This window comes from Eutrigla gurnardus (assembly GCF_963514095.1).
Source record: "Eutrigla gurnardus genome assembly, chromosome: 5".
Classification (NCBI taxonomy): domain Eukaryota; kingdom Metazoa; phylum Chordata; class Actinopteri; order Perciformes; family Triglidae; genus Eutrigla; species Eutrigla gurnardus.
The window spans coordinates 26480401-26501006 of NC_139919.1; the positions used below are offsets into that span (position 1 = coordinate 26480401).

Here is a 20606-nt window from a genome sequence, read left to right on the forward strand (position 1 = left end):
ATGGATAAACTGAGTGGACACAACGAGACGGTGAACAGCTCCGTGGACAAGTGGTCCCTGAGCGAACGCGGCTCCCACCAACACCTGGACCTGAGGGTCCTAGTGCCGGCTATCCTGGGAGTCATCTGCGTCCTGGGTGTGGCTTGTAATCTCACTGCGATGGTCATCTTGTTCTCCAACGCTCACAGGGGGAAACTCTCCCTCATCAACTCCCTCATCTTCAACCTGATCCTCGCCGACGGACTGGTGCTGCTGTTCGCCGTGCCCTTCAGGGCCGCCGCCTACTCCAAAGCCAGCTGGACCCTGGGCTGGGCGGTCTGCAAGACGGCCGACTGGTTCCTCCAGTCCTGCATGGCGGCCAAGAGCTTCACGGTGGCCGTCTTGGCCAAAGCGTGCCACCGCTATGTCTCCAACCCCACCAAGCAGGTGAGCATCCACCTGGGCTCCACCCTGGTGGTGTTCTTCTCCACCTGGCTGTCCGCCTGCTCCGTCACCATCCCTCACTGGCTGTTCGCCTCGCTGCAGAGAGAGATCCGCGGGCTGGCGTGCGTGCTGGTGGTTCCTCCCGAAGCCCGGGACTTCATGGCGGTGTACGTCAAGGCGTACCCCCTGGGGGTCTACTGCGCTCCCCTCAGCGTCGCCCTGGTCTACTTCTGGAGGGCGTACGGCCAGTGCCAGCGCCGCTCCAGTAAGACTCAGAACCTGCGCACCCAGATCAGATCCAGGAAGCTCACGCTGATGCTCTTCAGCATGACCGTGGCCATGGCTATTCTCTGGCTTCCCCAGTGGGTGGTGTGGGTTTGGGAGCGTCACATAGCAGAGAAGGAAATCAAAGGAGCTCAGCCCCTCGTCCCCTCGCTCCCCCCTCTCCTAGCCATCTCCGCTCAGCTGCTCACCTTCTCTCTGTCCCTGGTGAACCCTCTCATTGTCCTCTCCCTCTCCGACGAGTTCAGAGAGGGCTACAGGGGGCTGTGGAGGCGTCTCACCCTGCGCAAACAACCCCCGCCGAAGCCAAAACCCGGACCCCACAACCCCACAACTCTGCTGTCGCCTTGCCCCAGACCGGAGACTTCTGGCCAGCTAGGGGGGGAGAGGAGCCTCGGATCAAGTTCCCGCCAGGGTCCAGCGAGCAGAGAGGCTGAGCCTCAGCCGGAGCAGGGAGGAGAGGGAGACGTAGACGGGGCGAGCCTCAAAGACGGGATTGTGTTGCCCGACGTGGAGCAGTTCTGGCACGAGAGGGAGACCGGGTCGCTGACGGAGGAAAACGATCCGGTGCCGTGGGAGCATCAGGGCAAAGAGGGGGAGAAATAACCTGCTGATCTCCGCCACAGTCCTCAGACAGCAGCAGCTTCGTCGACAGACCTCAACTTAAAGATGCTGCGTCGTAAATCATTTGTATTCTGTCATTTGTGTTCATGATATTATTCAAAACAGGTAAGATGTGCAACCAGCATGGATTTGGATGTGGGATATAAATAGGGCAGTATCATCTGTATATATGATAAACTTGATATAATATTGTCCTTTTGTTGTATTTTATTAAGGAAATACTAGATTATACTTATAGTACGAAGGATGAATATGTAAAGTCAATACACAGTATATCTATATATTTTTAGTAGAGTGTGTGGTGAAAGAAGATTGTATATTACACTTTTATTGGAATATTCAAACACACAATTAGTTATTGTTCCTCTGGGAATCTTAATTGGAAGTTGATGTTAACACCTAAATGTATTTCACACTCTTTATACCCTTTGGATGTTCGTGACGTTGAGGTGGGACGTGTTTTATTTTATTTTTATGTGACAGTGAGTCTCTTTTTGTGAGAGATTATTTTCTTCTCATTGTGTTTCCAATAAAGATGATTCTCAACAAGTTGCCTGTAAAGTAAAATGATCTTTGTTCTTGTAATTGGTTCAATGCAAACACACACACACACACACACACACACACATCAGCGGATGGTCTCCTGCTGACATCAGGTCATTACATATTATATTTTTTCATAAGGGCATCCATTACAATCGCCAAGGGTTCTAATTAGACGTAAAGAGCTTTTCGTGGAGTCGTATCAGTCGACTCACCTCTGTGGGAGTCTCCTTGGTAATTCTACATACATCGATCTGAATACACACACGATAGGTCAAAACCTCGCAATTAAAAGGAATAATAATCAACATGAAAGCCGACCTCTGATCGATATTGTCCGTCTGAAGTAACATCCACGTGTAATTAACGCTACTTTTCACTCTAATCAAAGACCTACACTCCAAATTGGCCGCAGGGTAAAATGTATACGCTCGACATAATAAAATATAAAAGTAAAAAAAGACAGAAGAAGCAAATTTAGGCTGTAGGAGACATCGCCCCCCCTCCCAGCCTCCCTTATGACATTTTCCTCTCATCAATCATTTATGTTGACCTTTTATTGCCAGAGGCAAGTACCTCAATCAGAGCAACACTTAAGTGTATAACCCGCCATCAGTCCCTCGGGTGGCGACCCGACCAGAAGCACTGACGGCGAAAAGCTACGCGTTCATTGTTGGGCTTCCATTTTTAACCTTCAGCGTATAAAGAGAGAAATGATTAAAGGTTATTGTATAACCAATAAAATGCACTATTGTGCCCACTATTTGTGACACCCTGTGGCTCCGGCATTTACTCTGGTTAATGAGCCAGTAAATCTGCAGTTTCATCCAATTTCAGTGGGAAGGCCTGAAGTTCCTAATCGCGAGTAAACAACTGTTCCTACGTGTTTATGGTGCAACATCTGCTGGGAAAAGGTGGGATATTCAGCTAAATAAATAAAAAAATGATCCCTGAAGAAAAAATACCCAAAATGTATCTAATTAGACCGTGGCTGACATCTCCCGTCAGTTTAGTTGTACCTGTTTGGACAGGACAATACATCCATCCATCCATCCATTTTCTACCGCTTATCCTGTATTTTAGGGTCACGGGGGGGCTGGAGCCAATCCCAGCTGTCATTGGGCGAAGGCAGGGTACACCCTGGACAGGACGCCAGTCTATCGCAGGGCTGACATGTAGAGACAGACAACCATTCACGCTCACATTCACACCTACGGGCAATTTAGAGTCACCAATCAACCTATCCCCATCCTGCATGTCTTTGGACTGTGGGAGGAAGCCGGAGAACCCGGAGAGAACCCACGCTTACACGGGGAGAACATGCAAACTCCACACAGAAGGAACCCGGGCCGACCCGGGAATCGAACCCAGGACCCTCTTGCTGTGAGGCGAGAGTGCTACCCACTACACCACCGTGCAGCCCCCAGGACAATACATTTAAGATTAATTTAATTTAATTTAATTTAAATTTAAGAAGACCATACATTTTTTTTACTGTGCTTGAACATCCTGCCCAGGGACTACAGGTGTAAATTAGCTATTTAGCTAACCCTGGTATAGAAGCTATATTCTATGCATGGTCCCAGTCAAACAAAACCAATAAACTAAACTAATCCAAACTAAACTAAGACAAATTAAATATGTATCATGCTGGAAACTGATACAATGATAATTCACTATTTTCTCCATATTTGAGTTAACACAGTACTGCAAACAGGGACTCCAGACACCACCACTGTGGGCTCAGCACAGCTCGGCCCAGACACACAACAACACAACTCAGGTGTAATCAGAGGTCAAAGTGCACGCACACCTTTTCTCTAAACAAGCTGCAGTGCTTTATCTCAAACCCTGCTGCTGCCTGCACAGCTTAAAGACACACAACAGAGAACTATAGTTCAAATATTTGACATAGTATCAGTGTGTTTACTCTTAAACTACCCCTGGAGGTAGTGCATGGTACTGCACTCGATAGCAGCCTTAGTTGTGTTTTTTCTGCAGAATATTTAGCATTGCTAATAAAATACATGTAAAAAAAATAATATATATGAATAATGGAGCTCAGGGTAAGAAAGAAAAGCAGAAAGGAGATGAATGATGGGTGAAAATCAGTGGTAATCAACATTACAAGTGGAAAAACAAGTGAGGCTTAATGAGGTCATTATACAAAGCAGGGGAGCGTTCAGCAGGTGAGATCCTCTCCTCCTCGCTGGCCTCCTGGCTGCGCCCCCCCTCCTGCTGTGAGGGGAGGCAGGGGTGTCGCCCCTGTGTTTTATCTCTCTCAGCCAATCATCATCTCTAATGAATGAACCTCCACAGGAAGTGACACGCCAGCTCACGCTAATTATGCTCAACGGGAGAGGTTGGCTGCAATTAAGCCACATTGCTAAATATATTTGCCTGCCAATGTCACATCTCCCTCTGAGTCCCAGCTACACCCCCTCCTCTGGAAGACCACTGGGTCTGCAGGATCGACCCAAACGTGCGTGTGTGTGTTGGTGTGTGTGTGTGTGTGTGTGTGTGTGTGTGTGTGTGTTGGAGGAAGGTTGGTTCAGGGGGCCTGGCCTTGGTATTTAGCAGTCTTTTGATTATCATAAATCAGAGGGCTTTAATCAGATGGATGTGGAGATCTAAAGGGCAGGCACCTTCCAGCATTACCAGCAGGGGCGCTTGGTAATCGATCGTTTAATAGAAATAATCAGTATCACAACCCCAAAGAACAGATTTTCACCTATGAGGGACTCAAGTTAGTGTTCTGGATGTATCAGTTTAATACGCACTAAATAAATAAAGACGTTGATTGAGATTAACAGCCCATTTTAGCATCTTTAAGCTCATTGTTTTGGTTTGGGCCTTAACAACAACTCGCTGTATATTTCTCACACACACACACACACACACACACACACACACACATACCTGTCCAGCACCAACCAGCAGACAGGACCACGTTAGCAGCTGAACATTATCTCAGAACCGAAAGTTAAGTGAAGACTAGACTTACCGTCGTTGCAAATTCATGTTAATGTTGCTCTTCTCCCTGATTTCATGTGAAAATAAGTCACTGTTTGCTAACACGTCCACCACCTTGGTAACTTCATATAACGTGACCTGGCAAATGTTGTGCTTCCAGGTTGTCGCGCTGCCCCCTCGTGGCCAAAGTGTGAATTAAAAACTAAAAGTTTGAAAAAGTCTCTCTAATCTACAAAAATACATCAAATATTCAGCTGTTCAAGAATCCATTGACTTCTACCACACACACACACACACACACACACACACACACACACACACACACACACACACACACACACACACACACACACACACACACACACACACACACACACACAAGTGGCAGACAATATGCTTAAGTGACAGTTCACCCCCAGATTTTTCCACTTACCTGTAGTGCATTATATTGGAGAGAAGGCGGACATTTCTACAGTCAATGTGACAAAAGACAAGCAGTTAAAATGTATAACATTATATTTTTATTTCCCGTGTGTTTATTTGAAGTCCAGTTGAAGACAGTGTTGCACAGTGCCGGGGGTTTGCATAGGTCTGAAGGTTTAAAACATGACAGCTGACAATCTCTTTTTTCCCATATGACAGATAGAAACCAGGTCATCACCCAAGCAATCACGTTTTTTTTAAAAACACGCACCTCACAGTAATTACAAACTTACACTTCTCAGAGGAGTAACTTCATATAAGCATTTTGGTCACAAGGGAACTTCTCCGGACGGACATGCAAACTGGTTCATATTTACGGTGCGATTTGATGTTTAACTGATAAATGTAAATATGGCTTACATTTTTTTTTTTTTTTTGAGTTAATGTGAGTTTTATTGCTCACCTAAAGCCAGAATCTTCCTTACTGCAGGCTTTCATTTATTCAGATGGTGAATATTTGACACTAAAAAGTGCAACACCACAATATAAAATCACTAAAACAAAACTAATAATAAAACAAAAAGGAAGCCCCTAACATTCCCTGCTATATCCCAGACACTTATCTCTCATCAGAAGCGTATACTTACAGCGTGCATGCAGGGCTTTGCCTGGTCCCCTTTGGTCCAGTTCAAATCCCGTTCCTACTCTTCATTGGCATCTTCCTACACTTCATTGGCATCTTTTCTTAATATAAGATATCCCTTTAACAGCTGATGCTCCTCAAGAGACACCATGATTCGTACATAGGCTACATTGTAAACATTCATTTTTCTCTGTGAATAAATACTCCCGGAACAGCGTTTCAACACTGCCACGCACAAGGAACTATTTCACATTTCCATTTACCTTTGGGACGATAATAAACAGTTCTTAAATTAACAGCTTTTCGCCGTTTCAAGTTGTGAAAGCAGACACATACGGCTAATTTACAAAATATCGATTAAGCCTAAACCTTTCAGATTTAAGACTTAAGAACGTACTCGTTGTGATATGTACCATGACTTGCTGTGATTCTACCATTTTCCCCCTCGATACACGAGTGTAAATACACAAAATCCACAGTGTCAAGTGTTCCTCACTGCTTCTTTGTCAGCCGCTGATATTCAAAACGACAGTTCGAGGCGGTCCATTATTGGAAGTGGCGGTCCCCAGAGTCTCCCTGAGGTCTTATTTTCTAAAAGAACCACAAAAAAAGGGACGTTAATAAGAGGTTTGTGCAGATTTACAGCAGAAAACACCAACAGATGAATTACCTGTTTGGCCTTTTCTGTCCAGCAGATGGCGCCAGCGCAGCTTTCCCTCTTTGCAGGGCGTTCATGGAAACCTGCAGGCCTTTAGTTTGTTGCTCCTACATCAAAAATAAACCAATCAGACGTTTCACATTCAGTTCACTGGAGCACAAATGGCTCAATTTAAATTAATGCAAAAAAAAAAACCCATCATCACCTCTGATAGCCTGTTGACAGGACAAGGCGGTGGAGGTCTGTTTGGGGGCTTGGGGATTACTGCATGCTGTGAGGAGGTCGTGGCGCCCAGGGAAGGTGCAGGCGGAGGTGCTGAAGGTGGTGGAGGAGCCTGGTTTGGTCGCTGCTGCACAGATTTAACGAGAGGAGGCATGTAACCCTGAGGAGAGTGTCGTCTGTTTGCAGGCTGGACCTGGACCTGAGGTCTGTGGTCTGCAGGTACGGGAGGAGGCTTCACCGCCGGACGCACAAGAGGAGTCCTGGCCCGAGTTGATGTAGACGGGCTCGGGCGAGGAGAAGATTTCCTCTGTGGGAGAAAGAAGTTCAGTACTTTCTTCCTCACAAATAGAGAATATTGTCGAGGTCCTAGCGGACTTCTTTACCAGAGAGTCCTGTTTTTTCAGCAGGAACGTCGGGTTGGCGTGACCAGTCACGTGGCCTTCGTCGTACAGAGGCTTGATCTCGACCGGAACCGAACAACTGAGGGTTAAAAAGTACAGGCCATCATTTATACATCCACACGACATGAAAAGTCAATCCCTAACATTATCCTGCTGTTCATTATAATGTAAGGTATTTAGTACTCTAACCTTTGAACTGGAGGTTGAGCCGAGGTCTTCAGCGGGTGTTTATGTCTGTAGCAGCACCACAGTCCAACGGCAGACAGAACCACGAAGAGAACCAGGGGAAGGACCACCAGGACTGGAAGGAGGTTGCCTGTTGGATTTAAGACAATAGTCAGAAATCACATGATTTCAAAGTGTGAGCATATAAAAAAAAAACGTGTCTCACTGTGGCTGATGACAGGTCCGCTGTCTACGCTCCCACCTGCCCCCTTCTGGTCACAAAGAGGAGGAGCCCAGCCGGCGTCACAGTGGCAGTTGTGATTGTTGTTGCACAGCTGGTCAAAGAACATATTACACATTAAAAAGGACAACAAACGTGTTTTATTCAAGACACTGGTGTGAAAATAATTCCAAGTGGAAAGGAGTCCAAGTGTCCAAGAGTTACAATTCAATTAAACTTGAATATTTTCCATTTTCTGTTACTTTCTCCATCTCCTTTGCTGCATTTGAGGGAAAGTAATATACTTTTTACTCCATTATGTACATTTTGCTGAAAATACTCTCGTACTTTATCTTAAACCGGATTTAGAACGCTTGGCATCGACTTGTATTTCTACTTTTCTATGTTGCTACTTTAAGCTCAAAATACGTCTTGCACAAATGCCAAGGTAATCAGCTTTTCATAATAATGGGCTGGCAGCCAAATCTGCCCCAACACTCTGAGGAAATCCATCTTCCCTGCATCCTTCCTCTCACACACACACACTAGCACACACACACAACACACACACTCACCCCGTGTCCACGGCACTTGGCATTGCACTCATCTGCTCTGAGGAAAGATGCATTGCGGCATTCTCCATTGAAGCAAAGCTGTTGAAAGGAGACAGTGTGTGAGGAAGAGAGTCAGAGGATTCTCGAAGTTTTTACATTTTTTCTTTTATGAACGTCACAAAGATCGGAGCCACAAAATGACAAAGAATTAAATCTGGCTTTCTGACTTTTCTAAAGCGCGCGCTCTCTTCGCCGCGACAATAAATCCCATTTATGAAATCTCACCGAGTCGACGCCACACTTGGTCCCCGTCATGACCAGGCCCGGGTCCAGTGTGTCCCCCTGCCCCTCCTCGCCCCCCTGCCCGGGCTTGTACACATGCGTTCCCATACACTGGATCTTGGTGTTGCCCACGGTGACGGTGGTTTCTATGCGGACGGCGTTGTTCTCGATGGGCTTGGAGGCTGAGGTTAAACACTGGATTTTACCACATTGAGCATCCCTGGCAGAGAGAGAGTAAAAAAAAAAAGTCAGTCAGTTCGGTGTGAACAGGAAAGACCAAATATGTGGCCAAAATATTTTGATCCTCACCTGTCCTTACAGCTCCTGTAGCGCCCAAACAGATCTTTGCCACAGTTTCCGTACATGTCCCCGGCTTCATTTACCTTCTTAAAACACAGGTCGGGGGCCGGACGGCCATCTGTGGTGGAAGGAGAGAGCAACACATCAACACGGCTGCACACACACACACACACACACACACACACACACACACACACACACACACACACACACACACACACACACACACACACACACACACACACACACACACACACACACACACACACACACACACATGCAGTTAAAGCATACGTGTTATGTGACCACCTGACGGGGAGCAGATGGCATCTCTTACTGCTCCTGTTTTACTACAAAGGCTCTCCAGGGAGGATCCGTCACAACGTGAGTATGGACACCGTCCAATAACAAACCATAATCCCGTGACCCGCTGAGGCCTCATCTCTCAACTCTACCCAACAACACATACACTTCAACATCCAAATATGAGTTTGATGGGTGATATTTAATGACTCACATTTAAACGGATTATTTCATTATCATCCACATCATGCCGTGAAATGTAATAAACTCAAGAACAGGATTCTCCTGAATTTGATTTAACTCAAAGCACATGTGCGATGTCAGAATTACATATTAAAAATGAATATTTTCCCATCTACAGCATCTACAAATTAACCCTTTGTGTAGATGTCACATGACGTCTGGGTCGTAGGAGACATTTGTCATGGTCAAAATTGAATTTTTCCTTAATTGTTGTGTACTCAACAAAACTGCAATAGACTGCATTTGATCAAAAAGAAAAATAAGTAAATAAACATTTAGATTTTTATAGATAATAAGCACTGGGTTGACCCACCTCGTCCCCAGAGAGAGCGACACTGCTGCTCCAGGCTCAAACACATGCCGGTGTAACAGTAGGCCTGCCCGCCTGCACACGACGCTCCGTCCACTAAATAGAAGTTAGCAGGACAAGACTCCGCCTTCCCATCGCAGTACTCCGGCAGGTCACATGACCCCGAGGGGGCGCGACACAGCACACCCGGCTTCTTCAACTGGACCGCGAGAGATGGAGAAGAAAGGTATGAAGGTATGAAGATAGACAACATCATTCCCGGGAGAAGTTTTGTTTATTTTGTGATTTTTTATGTAATGTTAGCACCTTGCAGTTATGACAGCAGATGCCATGTGCACATTCAGCTCCGGCTTTCAGGGTGCAGTTGTTGGCATTACAGCAGGGACTGGTACACTCCTGCACAAGAGGAGGAGAGTCGTGAGTCTCGGAAAGGAAAATCTAAATACAGGGTCGCCCATAAAGGTGGAATTATTCGCAAATGTCTTCAAGATTCAAAGGGTTTATTGTCATATGCATAGCAAAGAAACAAAACCCTGTACAATGAAATGCTACGTTTGCTCCACAGAATGCCAACAATGTAATAAATAAGTATAAAAATAGATAAATAGTATTAAAAAAAGGAATTTAAGTAAAAACAACAAGAAAACAATGCAAATATAAATGTAAACAGTCTTTTATAGCGGCAAATGTTATGTATGAATGAATTTCATTGTGAAATAATGTAATTATCACACCTGCTCAAGTGATTACTGATGCATTTAAACAGGAATAAACAGAGGATTGTGTCTGAAAACTAAATATTCCGACTTTATGGGCGACATTGAAGAGACACAACACACCTCTTCTTCTCCACAGTCGCATTCCTCTCCGTCCTCCAGGTAGCCGTTGCCGCAGCGCTGCCCTCCGTACATGGACCTGGTGTTGGGCAGGTTGAAGAGACACTTCCCTCCTCCGGAGCTCAGGTAGCTCTTCAGCTCCTTCAGGTTGCAGCCGTTAAACACACGTGGAAACGGATGCCTGGCCACAAATACACAGCGTGTAAGACTCGGTTTCACACACACACACACTCTCACCTCATTGGTCGCAGCTCATTTGGCGTATCCTACCCAGTGGCGGCGGCCATGATGCAACCCCCATCTTCGGCCTTCGCCTGGCAGCAACCTGCGCTGTCGTGGCTCATGCCGAAGTTGTGGCCCATCTCGTGTGCCATGGTGGCGGCGACACCCACAGCTGACTCGGAGTGGTCCTACACAAAAAAGATTACTTCAAGATCTAGAGAGAAAAATAAATTTTTCTGGAAAATATACGATGGTATACGCTTTTAAATTCCACATCTACTCAAGTGAGGATTAATGTTGTGTTTAGACTCTCGTCTCTCACCGTGTTCACGCCACCCGACTGGTAGTCGGAGCACATAGCTTTGAGGGGCGCCAACCCGATGGTGGTGCCCTGGAAGCCCCTCCCCCTAGAAGACAGACAACGCCACTGGGGATTAGTTCCAGCTGGACAAACCCTACAGGGACACACCTGGGGATGGCTTCTGTCTAATTAAGGGAGCTGAGGGATCTAGAGGAGATACTGACGTGATGAGCTGAGCGTTGTCGTTGGGCAGCGTGCGGAGGTGATTGCCCCTCCAGGACAGGAACGCTGCCAGCGTGCTGTGGGGGTTGTCGGAGACGCTGATCATGTCCTGGCTGGTCCACACCTCCAGACCGATCAACGCCACGCGGATGCTCAACGCCTTGTAGTACTGCGGGTGTGAGACGGGAAGAATTTTAATGTCACTGTGAAATACGAGGGTGTGATGAATCTGTTTGCGGTTATCACACATCAAGACGTTACCTTGTCAACCAAGTTCGCCGCTTCCAGTAATTTCAGTTTGGTCTTCTCGAAACTACTCCCATGCTTCTCGAACTGCGACGTAAACCACAAATAGACACACCCACGTTATTATTTCTTTGACACCTCCTCAAACAGGATGTGAATCAGATCTTTATATTTATCACAACCAGCAATACATTGCTGTCTTTTCTGCAACCATGTCCTCACCTCAGCCTTGTCTGCCACCATGAGCAGCTCCACATATTTCATATTCTGGCTCAGATCCCTTTTTTCCTGCAAACGGAGACAATTATGACAATTATTATCGGATTGGATTTCAGCCAAGTGATCACCGTTCGTCCCCAACTCACCCTCACTCCCGGCGGTGACATCATCCCCCGGATGAAGTCGTCCAGCCCCTCCTCGTGCTCCGTGTTGCCATGGTGACGCGGGCAGCTACCTCCGGGTAGATGGAGGCTCTCGGCTCTGAACACGGCGTGCCGCTGTGCTCCCGTGGAAACGGGAAGAGGCTCTATCAGGTAGCTGGTGCTTGTGTTCAGTGAAATCATTCCCCTGGGGGAACAAAGACGCTGTTGATGGTTCCGTCCAATCACAGCTCAGGGGGAAATACATGTGGATCAGTGTTGCTACACTGTGGAAATCATCGTTGCAGTGTGGCTGCATTCTCAGATCGGGATTCCTGTTAGTTGACTGGAACGGAGCCACGAAATCGCAGGCAATTTACTGCCGTTTATAAATGAAGATCAGCTGAGGCAGAGAGAGCGATACACAATCTCTTGGCTTCTTCGCGAGCGCAGACGTCCACACACAAACACACAGGCATGCACCCAGCGGCAGGTCAAGCAGCTGTGGAGAACATCTGGAGAGGTCAGACGCCCACACGTCGATCTCGCTCTACGTTTCTCCAGAGAATCTTTGTCGATAGGAAGACGTATTCATTCACTCGTTCTCCAGATGCAACACACACACACACACACACACACACACACACACACACACACACACACACACACACACACACACACACACACACACACACACACACACACACACGGCTAAGGTTTCTGTCAGCGCTTTCCAGTTCCTCCTCTGCTGCCTTGCGTTAGAATTCAGGAAGGGTCAGCTGGATCTCCATACGCTGCTGTACTCGATGAACCAACTCTGGAGCCGGTGACCTAAAAAACCCCACTTGACTGCACAATGCACACAACTGTTTCCAGCACCTTATCTACCCGGCCGTGTTTCATCACAGGCCGGACAGCTGTGCAGGCTTTGATTCTTTTCATCTACACAATGATGCTCAGAAACAAGCTGAGGATCCTCTGTGAGAAAAACATTCCACTAAAGATTCCCATCTTAGGGAACGAGGTCGGGTTGACCCGGATTCTTTTTCTTTCTTTTTTTTTTGCATGGATCTTAATATGGCAACCACTCCTGTTACTGGATTACATTCAGGTTTCTGTAAAAACCTTTCTTAAACGTGTTTTGGTGAAACTCAATTTCTGTGATCAAGGATCAGCAAGATTTCTCATGATGTAAGGGTTTCCAATACGCATTTTCCATGTATGAACATGAGATAGTGATGATTGAACAAAGTGGGAAATGTAAAACCATAATTTACATATTTACCAGATAGGTTTTCTATCAATGACTCAGAAAACAGTAAGAAAATGATGAAATATCCATTCATTCTGTTTTGTTGGCTCATATTATAATTGCCTGTCAGCTGGAAAACAAATGAACCGAGGCTGTAATCTTAGCGTTAATGGAGCTAATAACTTCGATTCAGAGTGAGCACTGCCCACACGTCTTAAAAATGATTAATCACAAGCGCCATGCCTCCATGATTTATTCCCCAGCGCCAACTAAAAATGTCCCTCTTTGCTGTGTATCTTACAGCGTCTCCTTTGCTGAAGAAACTCTGCAGCTACACAAAGTCCTCTTCCCTGCTCGTTTACTTTTAAAGGGATTTAGTCTTGTGGAAGTCTTCTTAGACCACTGGGACCAACTCTAAATATTTAAAAACTTTATGAACACAGCCGCTCGGTGGAGTTTTAGTTACCTGAGTCCTGAGCATGTGCTTACGGCAACACTTGAGCCTTCCATGCCCACAACCTCCCCGTGGTAGAAACAATGTCCCTGAAAGACAACAAAAAAAAAAACATTGGAAGCTCAACACACAGCTGTCCATGTAGGGAAGCAGAATGGTGCATAAGAGAGACAGACGTTCAACTAGAGGATGTCGTTATGGAAGCATAAAATGTAGACTTTATGTCCCTCCTGCCTCTTGCCATGATATTTGATTGTTTGCCGTGATATCAGTTTCTCTTTAATGATCATTTACAGCTCCCCGCTGCCGTTCAAGAGCATCAGTCCGTCTCATACTTACAGTGCTGGCAGGAGAGGAGGACCGGCGGGCTCCGTCGGGACTGTACCATATTTCCTGATATCCAGGGGCCAACAGCTGCCTGGTGAAACACGGCACAGACTCAGAGGCGAATTACAAGACTTTCAATCTCCCGATACAGCGTCAACAATGATGGAAGCATGGCGACAAACGTACAGAGTTAAAGCTGCAGGAAACAGAGGAGACAGAGGACGAAGACAGACTCTCTCTTTCTCTCCGGCAGCTCATAAAACATTCACTCTGACGGAGACACGGCGAAACCCAGACTGCTTTAAAGATTTAGACAAAGATCCTTCACGGAGATAAGAGGAAAACACAAGAGAAGACTGTGGAAAAGTTTGGGGTCTGTAATAAAACCCATATGCACCTTTCCCAAATGATGCACTTATAGTGGAGAACAGTTAGAGATCCCATCTGCTGAGATTCCTGATTTGTTTGACAGAGCCACCGTTTACAAATGTCCTCTTTTTTTTTCTCTCTCTCCATTACTGGAATTCCCCCATTAGTATACAATGGCGACTGCACAGGAGGCTCTGATAAATCAGCCAAACGTACACATAGTGAGAGAAACATCAATTCCATCGTGGTAAAACATTACGATGCTCTCTGCCGTCTGTGTGTGACGGAGTGAGTGTCTTCAGACTCCGGCTGTCGACTTAGCGGCCTAATATTTACATCTGGAGCAGATGCTTGTTTTCCTGTCTTTCTCCTTCCAGTCTCAATCCATTCTTCCTGTTTTCATTCATAAAACTCTGTCCTTCCCTCACAGCTGGTTTTTTTGTCTCTAAATCCCCCCCCAGGGTCAAACTCAGGTCCATCGAACAGACTTTAAACTGCAGTGAAATCAAATTGTAGAGGACTTAACTATTATGTCTAAAGATGGACCCATGACGTCCCAATATGATTTATCGAGTGTCTTCATCTATTTTCCAGCTTATTTTACCACAAAGTAATGTAATAACTGTTATGTATTTGTCATCTTTGCTGGATAAATCAGTGACGTACAGTTTGATCCATAAATTATAAGGAAGCTGGCTAGCTTAGCTTAGCATAAAACATGAAACAGGGCTCTGGTTGTAGTGACTCTGCAACTTTTCCTATAAAGAAACAGACATGACGCGTGAGAAGGGGTATCGCTCTTCCCATCGGACTCTTGGAAAGGAAGTGGATATGAGGGCATTTCCCTAAATGTCAAACTATTCCTTTAAAAGGAAGATGAAGACAAATGAAGGGAAGATGGGGATTTTTCTTCTTCTTTTCTCTCCCATCAGATGCCCCGAAGGAGACCAGCCTCTTGAAACAAAGATAGCCTGTTGATGCAATCAGCCACACACAGCAAGTCAAAGCCTTCATCCTTTAACGGATTACCACCCTGCGGTTGGAATAATGATCACTCAGCGTTAATGCATCCGGCCGATGTCACCCTTAACTGGCTAACTGTGATTTGACCTTTATGGCCGGCCTTCCTCCGGTTTTCCCTGCTTCTCTAACCTCTCCGAAATATTCCCATCATGCTCTCCTCTCGTCGCTCGCTCCGACAGGCGGAATTAATGGCTGACGATTGACTGAGCTTTACCCGGCTGCTATACAGGAAGCATCACTTCCTCCACGAGGAGACGAATAACGACTCTTTCTCTCCTCCGTTCTCCCTCATTTTCTCATGCCAGTCAGCAGCTGTGAACGCTCACAGACGGACGGCTGTATAACCTGCCACCCGTGTGACATATAGACACAACACGTCATTAACCAAGCCGTCGCCACGACTGAAAACATGACACCAGTCACATCGCTAAAAAACGCAGATGAAAAGTCCAAATCGAGCACATGGTCACCGTCTCTCATCTATTGAAGGTTAAATTACAGTTAATGACTCATCTGTTTAGACACAATAGCTTCTGGGACACGGCTTTACAATGCTGTTGGTGGTTTGTTTGAACCGTAAAAGAACCTGATGAAACTTTGCATCTGTCATCCGGCACGAAACAAACAGGAACCACCCAGAATATGGTGCAGGTGTGATCAAACGGCTTAGTTTCGATGTGATTTGAAAGTGTCTCTGGTTGTAAAAAGTAGAGTACAGTTCAGGTAAACGGATCATTCATTGTGTGTAAAAAAAATAATATATATAAGCTTACATTTTGATGATGAAAAGTGACAAAATGCATCTTTTATCATTCATCAAAATCAAGATTAGGATTGTTATTTATTGTCTTACTTCCTGTATGTGGCCAAAAACATGTTTTTGTGGTTGCCTGACTGTGTGTTGTTGCTTTGCGTTGCTGGGTCGTGACCTCCAGCTGGGTCGCAGGAAATGATATTAGGGTCGCCAAATAAGTTGAAGAGTTTCTTCCATAGTTCTTTACATTCATATCTGCAGTGTGAATGTCAGTGATCTCCAAGGGTATTGTCCTCACAGCCAAGTTGCCTGGCAACCAGCTGAGTAAACAACAAGATTACATTAAATGTACGGCGTGTTAATAAGCTTTAGAGGTGCTGTTATGAGTTGCTAAATCCCTCCCTCCGTTTCCAGTCTTAACGCTAAGCTGCTGTCGTTCCATATTCACCGTACAGACGTAAAAAAAGGGAAATCGACTCGTCTAACGCTCCACAACAAAGTCGGCCCTTGAGTCTAATTGTACTCTGGTAAACGCCGCAAGAGCTTTAAAGTGCAAAAAAAAAAACCTCCTTTATGTGGCGACGGGAGAGCTCCTCGGAGTTTGGATGCCGTCCAGTGTCCAGACAGATGCCGTGATTGAGGAGCACAATACTGGCTGAATCAGGAGCGTCTGGTAGCGAGGGCCGAGACAAAGGCTTCGGTTCAGCTTCACGAGGGGAGAGAAGCGGGGGGAGTAATGCTAATGTACTCAGAGAGATAGTGAAGGAGGGAGTGGGGATGTGGGGTAATGCATCAGGGTCAGTGGGTCGCATTCTCTCATAGTATCGGATGACATCACCGCACGCGGGTGAAGGGAAGAGAAGGGAGAGAGCTGACGCAAAGTCAAACCACCACTCAGCGATGATGAAGAGGCTTTTTATTTCACAGGGAGGCCAATGTCCTCCGACACACAGCGAAAAACACACAGGCCTCACATTAAGACATCAAAGCAGACCGAACCGAGCCACTGTGAGACTAAACATAGCAACAAGGACAAGCGGACGCTTCCCTCCCGAGACCTGTGATCCATCAGCTCCACGCTTTCAGCCTTGTTTGTGTTCTTTTGGGGCTGTTGTGTGTATTTGTGTGTGTCGTCTGTCTGCGTGTGGCCGCGGTCTCCCCCCCCCCCCCCACCCAAAACCCCCTGACCGCGGAGGGAGCGCGTGGGAGACGTATACATCCACCAGATCCCCGGGGGGATCATCAGTCGGGGTGAGGGAAGGCCAGAAATGAGCTCGTCTGCAGACGAGCGGACGGTGGAAGACGTACGAGGTGAGGACGAGGGACGAGGATGAACAATGACGTGTACACCCCCCCCCCCCCCCCCCACCCGAGGGAGTGCTTAATTCAGGTTCATGCACTTAAGGGTGTGCAGGAAGGGCGTTTAAACAGAAGAACAGTGAAAGTCATGCAGAGGAGGAAGCAAGAATATCCACACAATTCTTATCTGAATCATAACTCACACCCAAACTGACCCCCAACTGTCCTTTTTCCATGATTTTTCTCACCTCAACCCTTCTCCTCTGCTCCATCACTCATTTTCTTACACCGTTTCCTCCCTCCCCCCCTCCCTCCTCGCTCTGTTTTTACATCCCTTTTTTCCCTCCACTCCTGAGTCAGCACTTTAGCCGCTGCCTGCCTGGCTCTTTACCAGATCATCCCTCCACAGGCGCACCGCTGCCTTTCATTAAGATAAAAGCTCGGGGCAGAGACACGGCGATGCACGTAGGAACCAAAAACAACTCACACTTGGACGTTGACAAGCATGGCAGCGGGGAGGACAGGAATGGATCGAGTGTGCACTCCGGCCACTGGGAGGACCGATGCACCACAAGCACTCGCAAGTTTTGATTAAGTCACACACTTAAGTGAAGAGTACGTGAGGTGGACTGGAATTAAAAAGGAGGGGGAATGAGATGTAAAATAATGCAGGAGGATAAACAGACCAAATCTACTTTGGGTTCTCTCTTATCTGCCGACTGTCGGGCTGCCGGGGCAACGAGGACGAAGAGGGAGTAGCCCGGACACGAGAGATGCACACTGGCAGCATTTTCTCTGGCTTCTCTCCAAAAACACGGACATTGATCTCCAGTGACACAAACTGCCGTCTTCTCCACATTAGGGCCAACAGAGGATAAATCCTAAAACACTAACCCCGGCCTGGGATCTGCTCTCGACAAAGAGAGAGCAGAATGTTCAAATTAACGGGGTGGGAGGAGACAACACGGCTCATAAATTTAGAATAAGGTGCACTAAGCACTTTGTATGTTAGTGGATCAGTATTTTTCATAATGTCCACCAAATTGCAGAATATTAATAATGGTGAACATATAGTGACAAACTTTCCAGCTGCATTTTTTGAAGCAAAAGCGACTGAATAAACTGGCACAGGCAGCAGCTTTGTGCAGCTCAAGGGAACTCTGACATAAAATATAAATCTGGTGAGAAAATGTTAAAAGGAGTTCCAGATACATTTAGACCAGCCTTCCTTTAGAAAAAGAGAAAACACAAGATTTCTCTCCTCATAACACAAACAAGTATTAGATGAAGTAGTGGATGAAGCAGAAAATGATATTTTACAAGGATATGGGACGTTTCTTTTTTGTTTTTACCAATATATGTCATATTTTATCTTATTCTCTACATTATGAAGATTTGAATCCTAGATCCTAATCATTACATTTTCTTAGAGCCTTGTTGGAGGGCGCCTCCTTGTAACTGTAGCAGAAGTGAAGCAACAGCTTTTCCGTTCCAGGAAACGGTTGAGAAGTTGCACAGATAAAAATCATTTCAAAATATTTCTGCTTAGGTATGTGTGAAACAAATTAATTTATCTTATTGTATTTCCCCTTTTTTACTCAGAACTGTCTGCGATGATAGATATCAGTTCACACCATCTCGACGTCATGCAGAAGAAGAAGTTACTACTATTCCTGGTCCTCTTTGGCCACACAAACGCTGACAAAACACTGTGTGATTGATTAAAATTCCTGCCCCAGGAGGAAATCTGACAGTGTGACCACCTGCTGGGGAGGGAGAGCGGGGGAGGGAGGGAGGGGAGTCCCTCAGGGGCCGGTCAGACTCAGTGGAGTCACGGTTGGTTAACGTGTGTGGCTGTGAGTGAATGAGTGACGGACGGAGAGAGAGAGAGAGCAGACTTTTGATGGTAAAAATGGACTTCACTTCTAATGTTCATAAAAGCTTCCCCTTCCACTTCTGTGCTGGCGGAAATCCAAAAGTGATAAACCACAGCAGCGCCCTCCCCGGAGAGGCTGTCCCACCCGGCGGCCTCGCTGTCCATTAAACCGGCGAGACACTTCCCATCACCGTCCCATTGTCGCTGGACAGGAACCGCTCCATCAGATTACAGGACGTTAGGTGCAGACGCTCAGGCTTACTTCCTGTTTGCCCAAGGCGCACAGATCGGGTGTCAAGCCCTTCTGTTGTCCGAACCCATCGTCCCTGAGCCCACAGGGGCACTGACCTTAGAAATGACAGCTAACATCTGCATCTCCTGGAGGTCTAAGAATACTGTACACTGCTAAATGATGAATATTTACTTCAATATGCTCTTTTGGGGGGCTTTTGTCCCATTTTGGTACACGATCCTGGGAGCACTGAAGTGCCCCGAAAGTTACCAGAGACATCAAAAACCTTTGCATGAAACATAAAGTGGCACTTAAGTCACTCACTTGTTTTTCTCCAGGTGTAGTTTGAGCTCCCGACCCTCGGCTGAAATCAGAACCTGGACCTCTGCAGGATGCTGCAGGGGAAACAGACATCACATGGTCAAACAATAGATGACCTATATGCCAAAAAACGTATTTTTATATGATAATTTAGTGAATTAATAGGGAAACAGACAAATGCATTTGGACTCACCTCCTCATCGTCAGACCTCCTGTGTCTGTGAGAGTGCAGCCATGTGGGATAAGTAACCTCATAACTCTGAACATGATCTAGGATGCTCCTCAGGGAACCCTGCTGGTTTTCTCCTGATGGAAAAAAAGGGGGTAAACCTGATCAAACCTATTGATGAGTGTATGCACTTTAATTACCTTTTTATTTCATTTCTGCATTGGATGATTCACTTCTAACAAGCTAGTATGAACATTAATCTGCATGCAAACACGTTGCATCTTTAACTGAAGAGAATGCAAAGCATTAACGGTATAGTTCCCCCCCAAGAAATAGAAATACTCCTCTCCCGGACTCACCGCTGTAAACACCGCCTTCGGATGGAGCAGCAGCCTCGACACAGCGGAGGAAGACTACCAGGCAGAGGCACAGGGAGGGCTGCACGGCGTCGGCAGGAGAAGCACGCGCTCCTGGACGCATCCTAACAACGAGCCGGTCCGAAGGAATCCGCCGAGCTGAGACATCAATGTGCGCGGAGCGGTTTCACGGCGGAGGATGGAGACCGAGAGAAGAAGAAGAAGAAGAAGAAGAAGAAGAAGAAGAAGACGCCGCCGGCGTGACGTCGCGTTGAGCCGCTGCTGCTCCTCTGAATGATGATGCTCGCGCGGACGGTCGGCGCGCGGGGGAGCGCACATCCCTTCAACCCCTCCCCTTTATTATTATTATTACACGCACAAACACGCGCGCGCGCGGGAAGGGACACTGAAGCTCGCGA

At 46.5% G+C, this 20606-nt stretch overlaps 2 protein-coding genes across 2 annotated transcripts; one reads left to right on the plus strand and one right to left on the minus strand.

The window, feature by feature from the left end:
- Nucleotides 1-1411, plus strand: gpr151 (G protein-coupled receptor 151; the record flags this gene model as incomplete). The annotated part of the gene is made up of 1 exon (XM_084009720.1): nucleotides 1-1411. One exon carries the CDS (start codon nucleotides 1-3, stop codon nucleotides 1309-1311), a length of 1311 nt encoding a protein of 436 aa, XP_083865846.1. The 3' UTR covers nucleotides 1312-1411.
- Nucleotides 1412-6360: 4949 nt separating this feature from the next.
- adam19b (ADAM metallopeptidase domain 19b) lies at nucleotides 6361-20483 on the minus strand. Its single transcript, XM_084009638.1, has 23 exons — nucleotides 20191-20483; nucleotides 19856-19968; nucleotides 19666-19736; nucleotides 13801-13879; nucleotides 13474-13550; nucleotides 11762-11963; nucleotides 11619-11684; nucleotides 11412-11483; nucleotides 11153-11319; nucleotides 10950-11034; nucleotides 10676-10815; nucleotides 10409-10586; nucleotides 9876-9965; nucleotides 9573-9768; nucleotides 8723-8831; nucleotides 8417-8633; nucleotides 8153-8230; nucleotides 7584-7692; nucleotides 7382-7508; nucleotides 7175-7271; nucleotides 6775-7098; nucleotides 6582-6676; nucleotides 6361-6502 (listed from the first exon to the last, which is right to left on the minus strand). Exons 1-23 carry the CDS (start codon nucleotides 20309-20311, stop codon nucleotides 6496-6498), a joined length of 2820 nt encoding a protein of 939 aa, XP_083865764.1. The 5' UTR covers nucleotides 20312-20483; the 3' UTR covers nucleotides 6361-6495.
- Nucleotides 20484-20606: the final 123 nt, after the last annotated feature.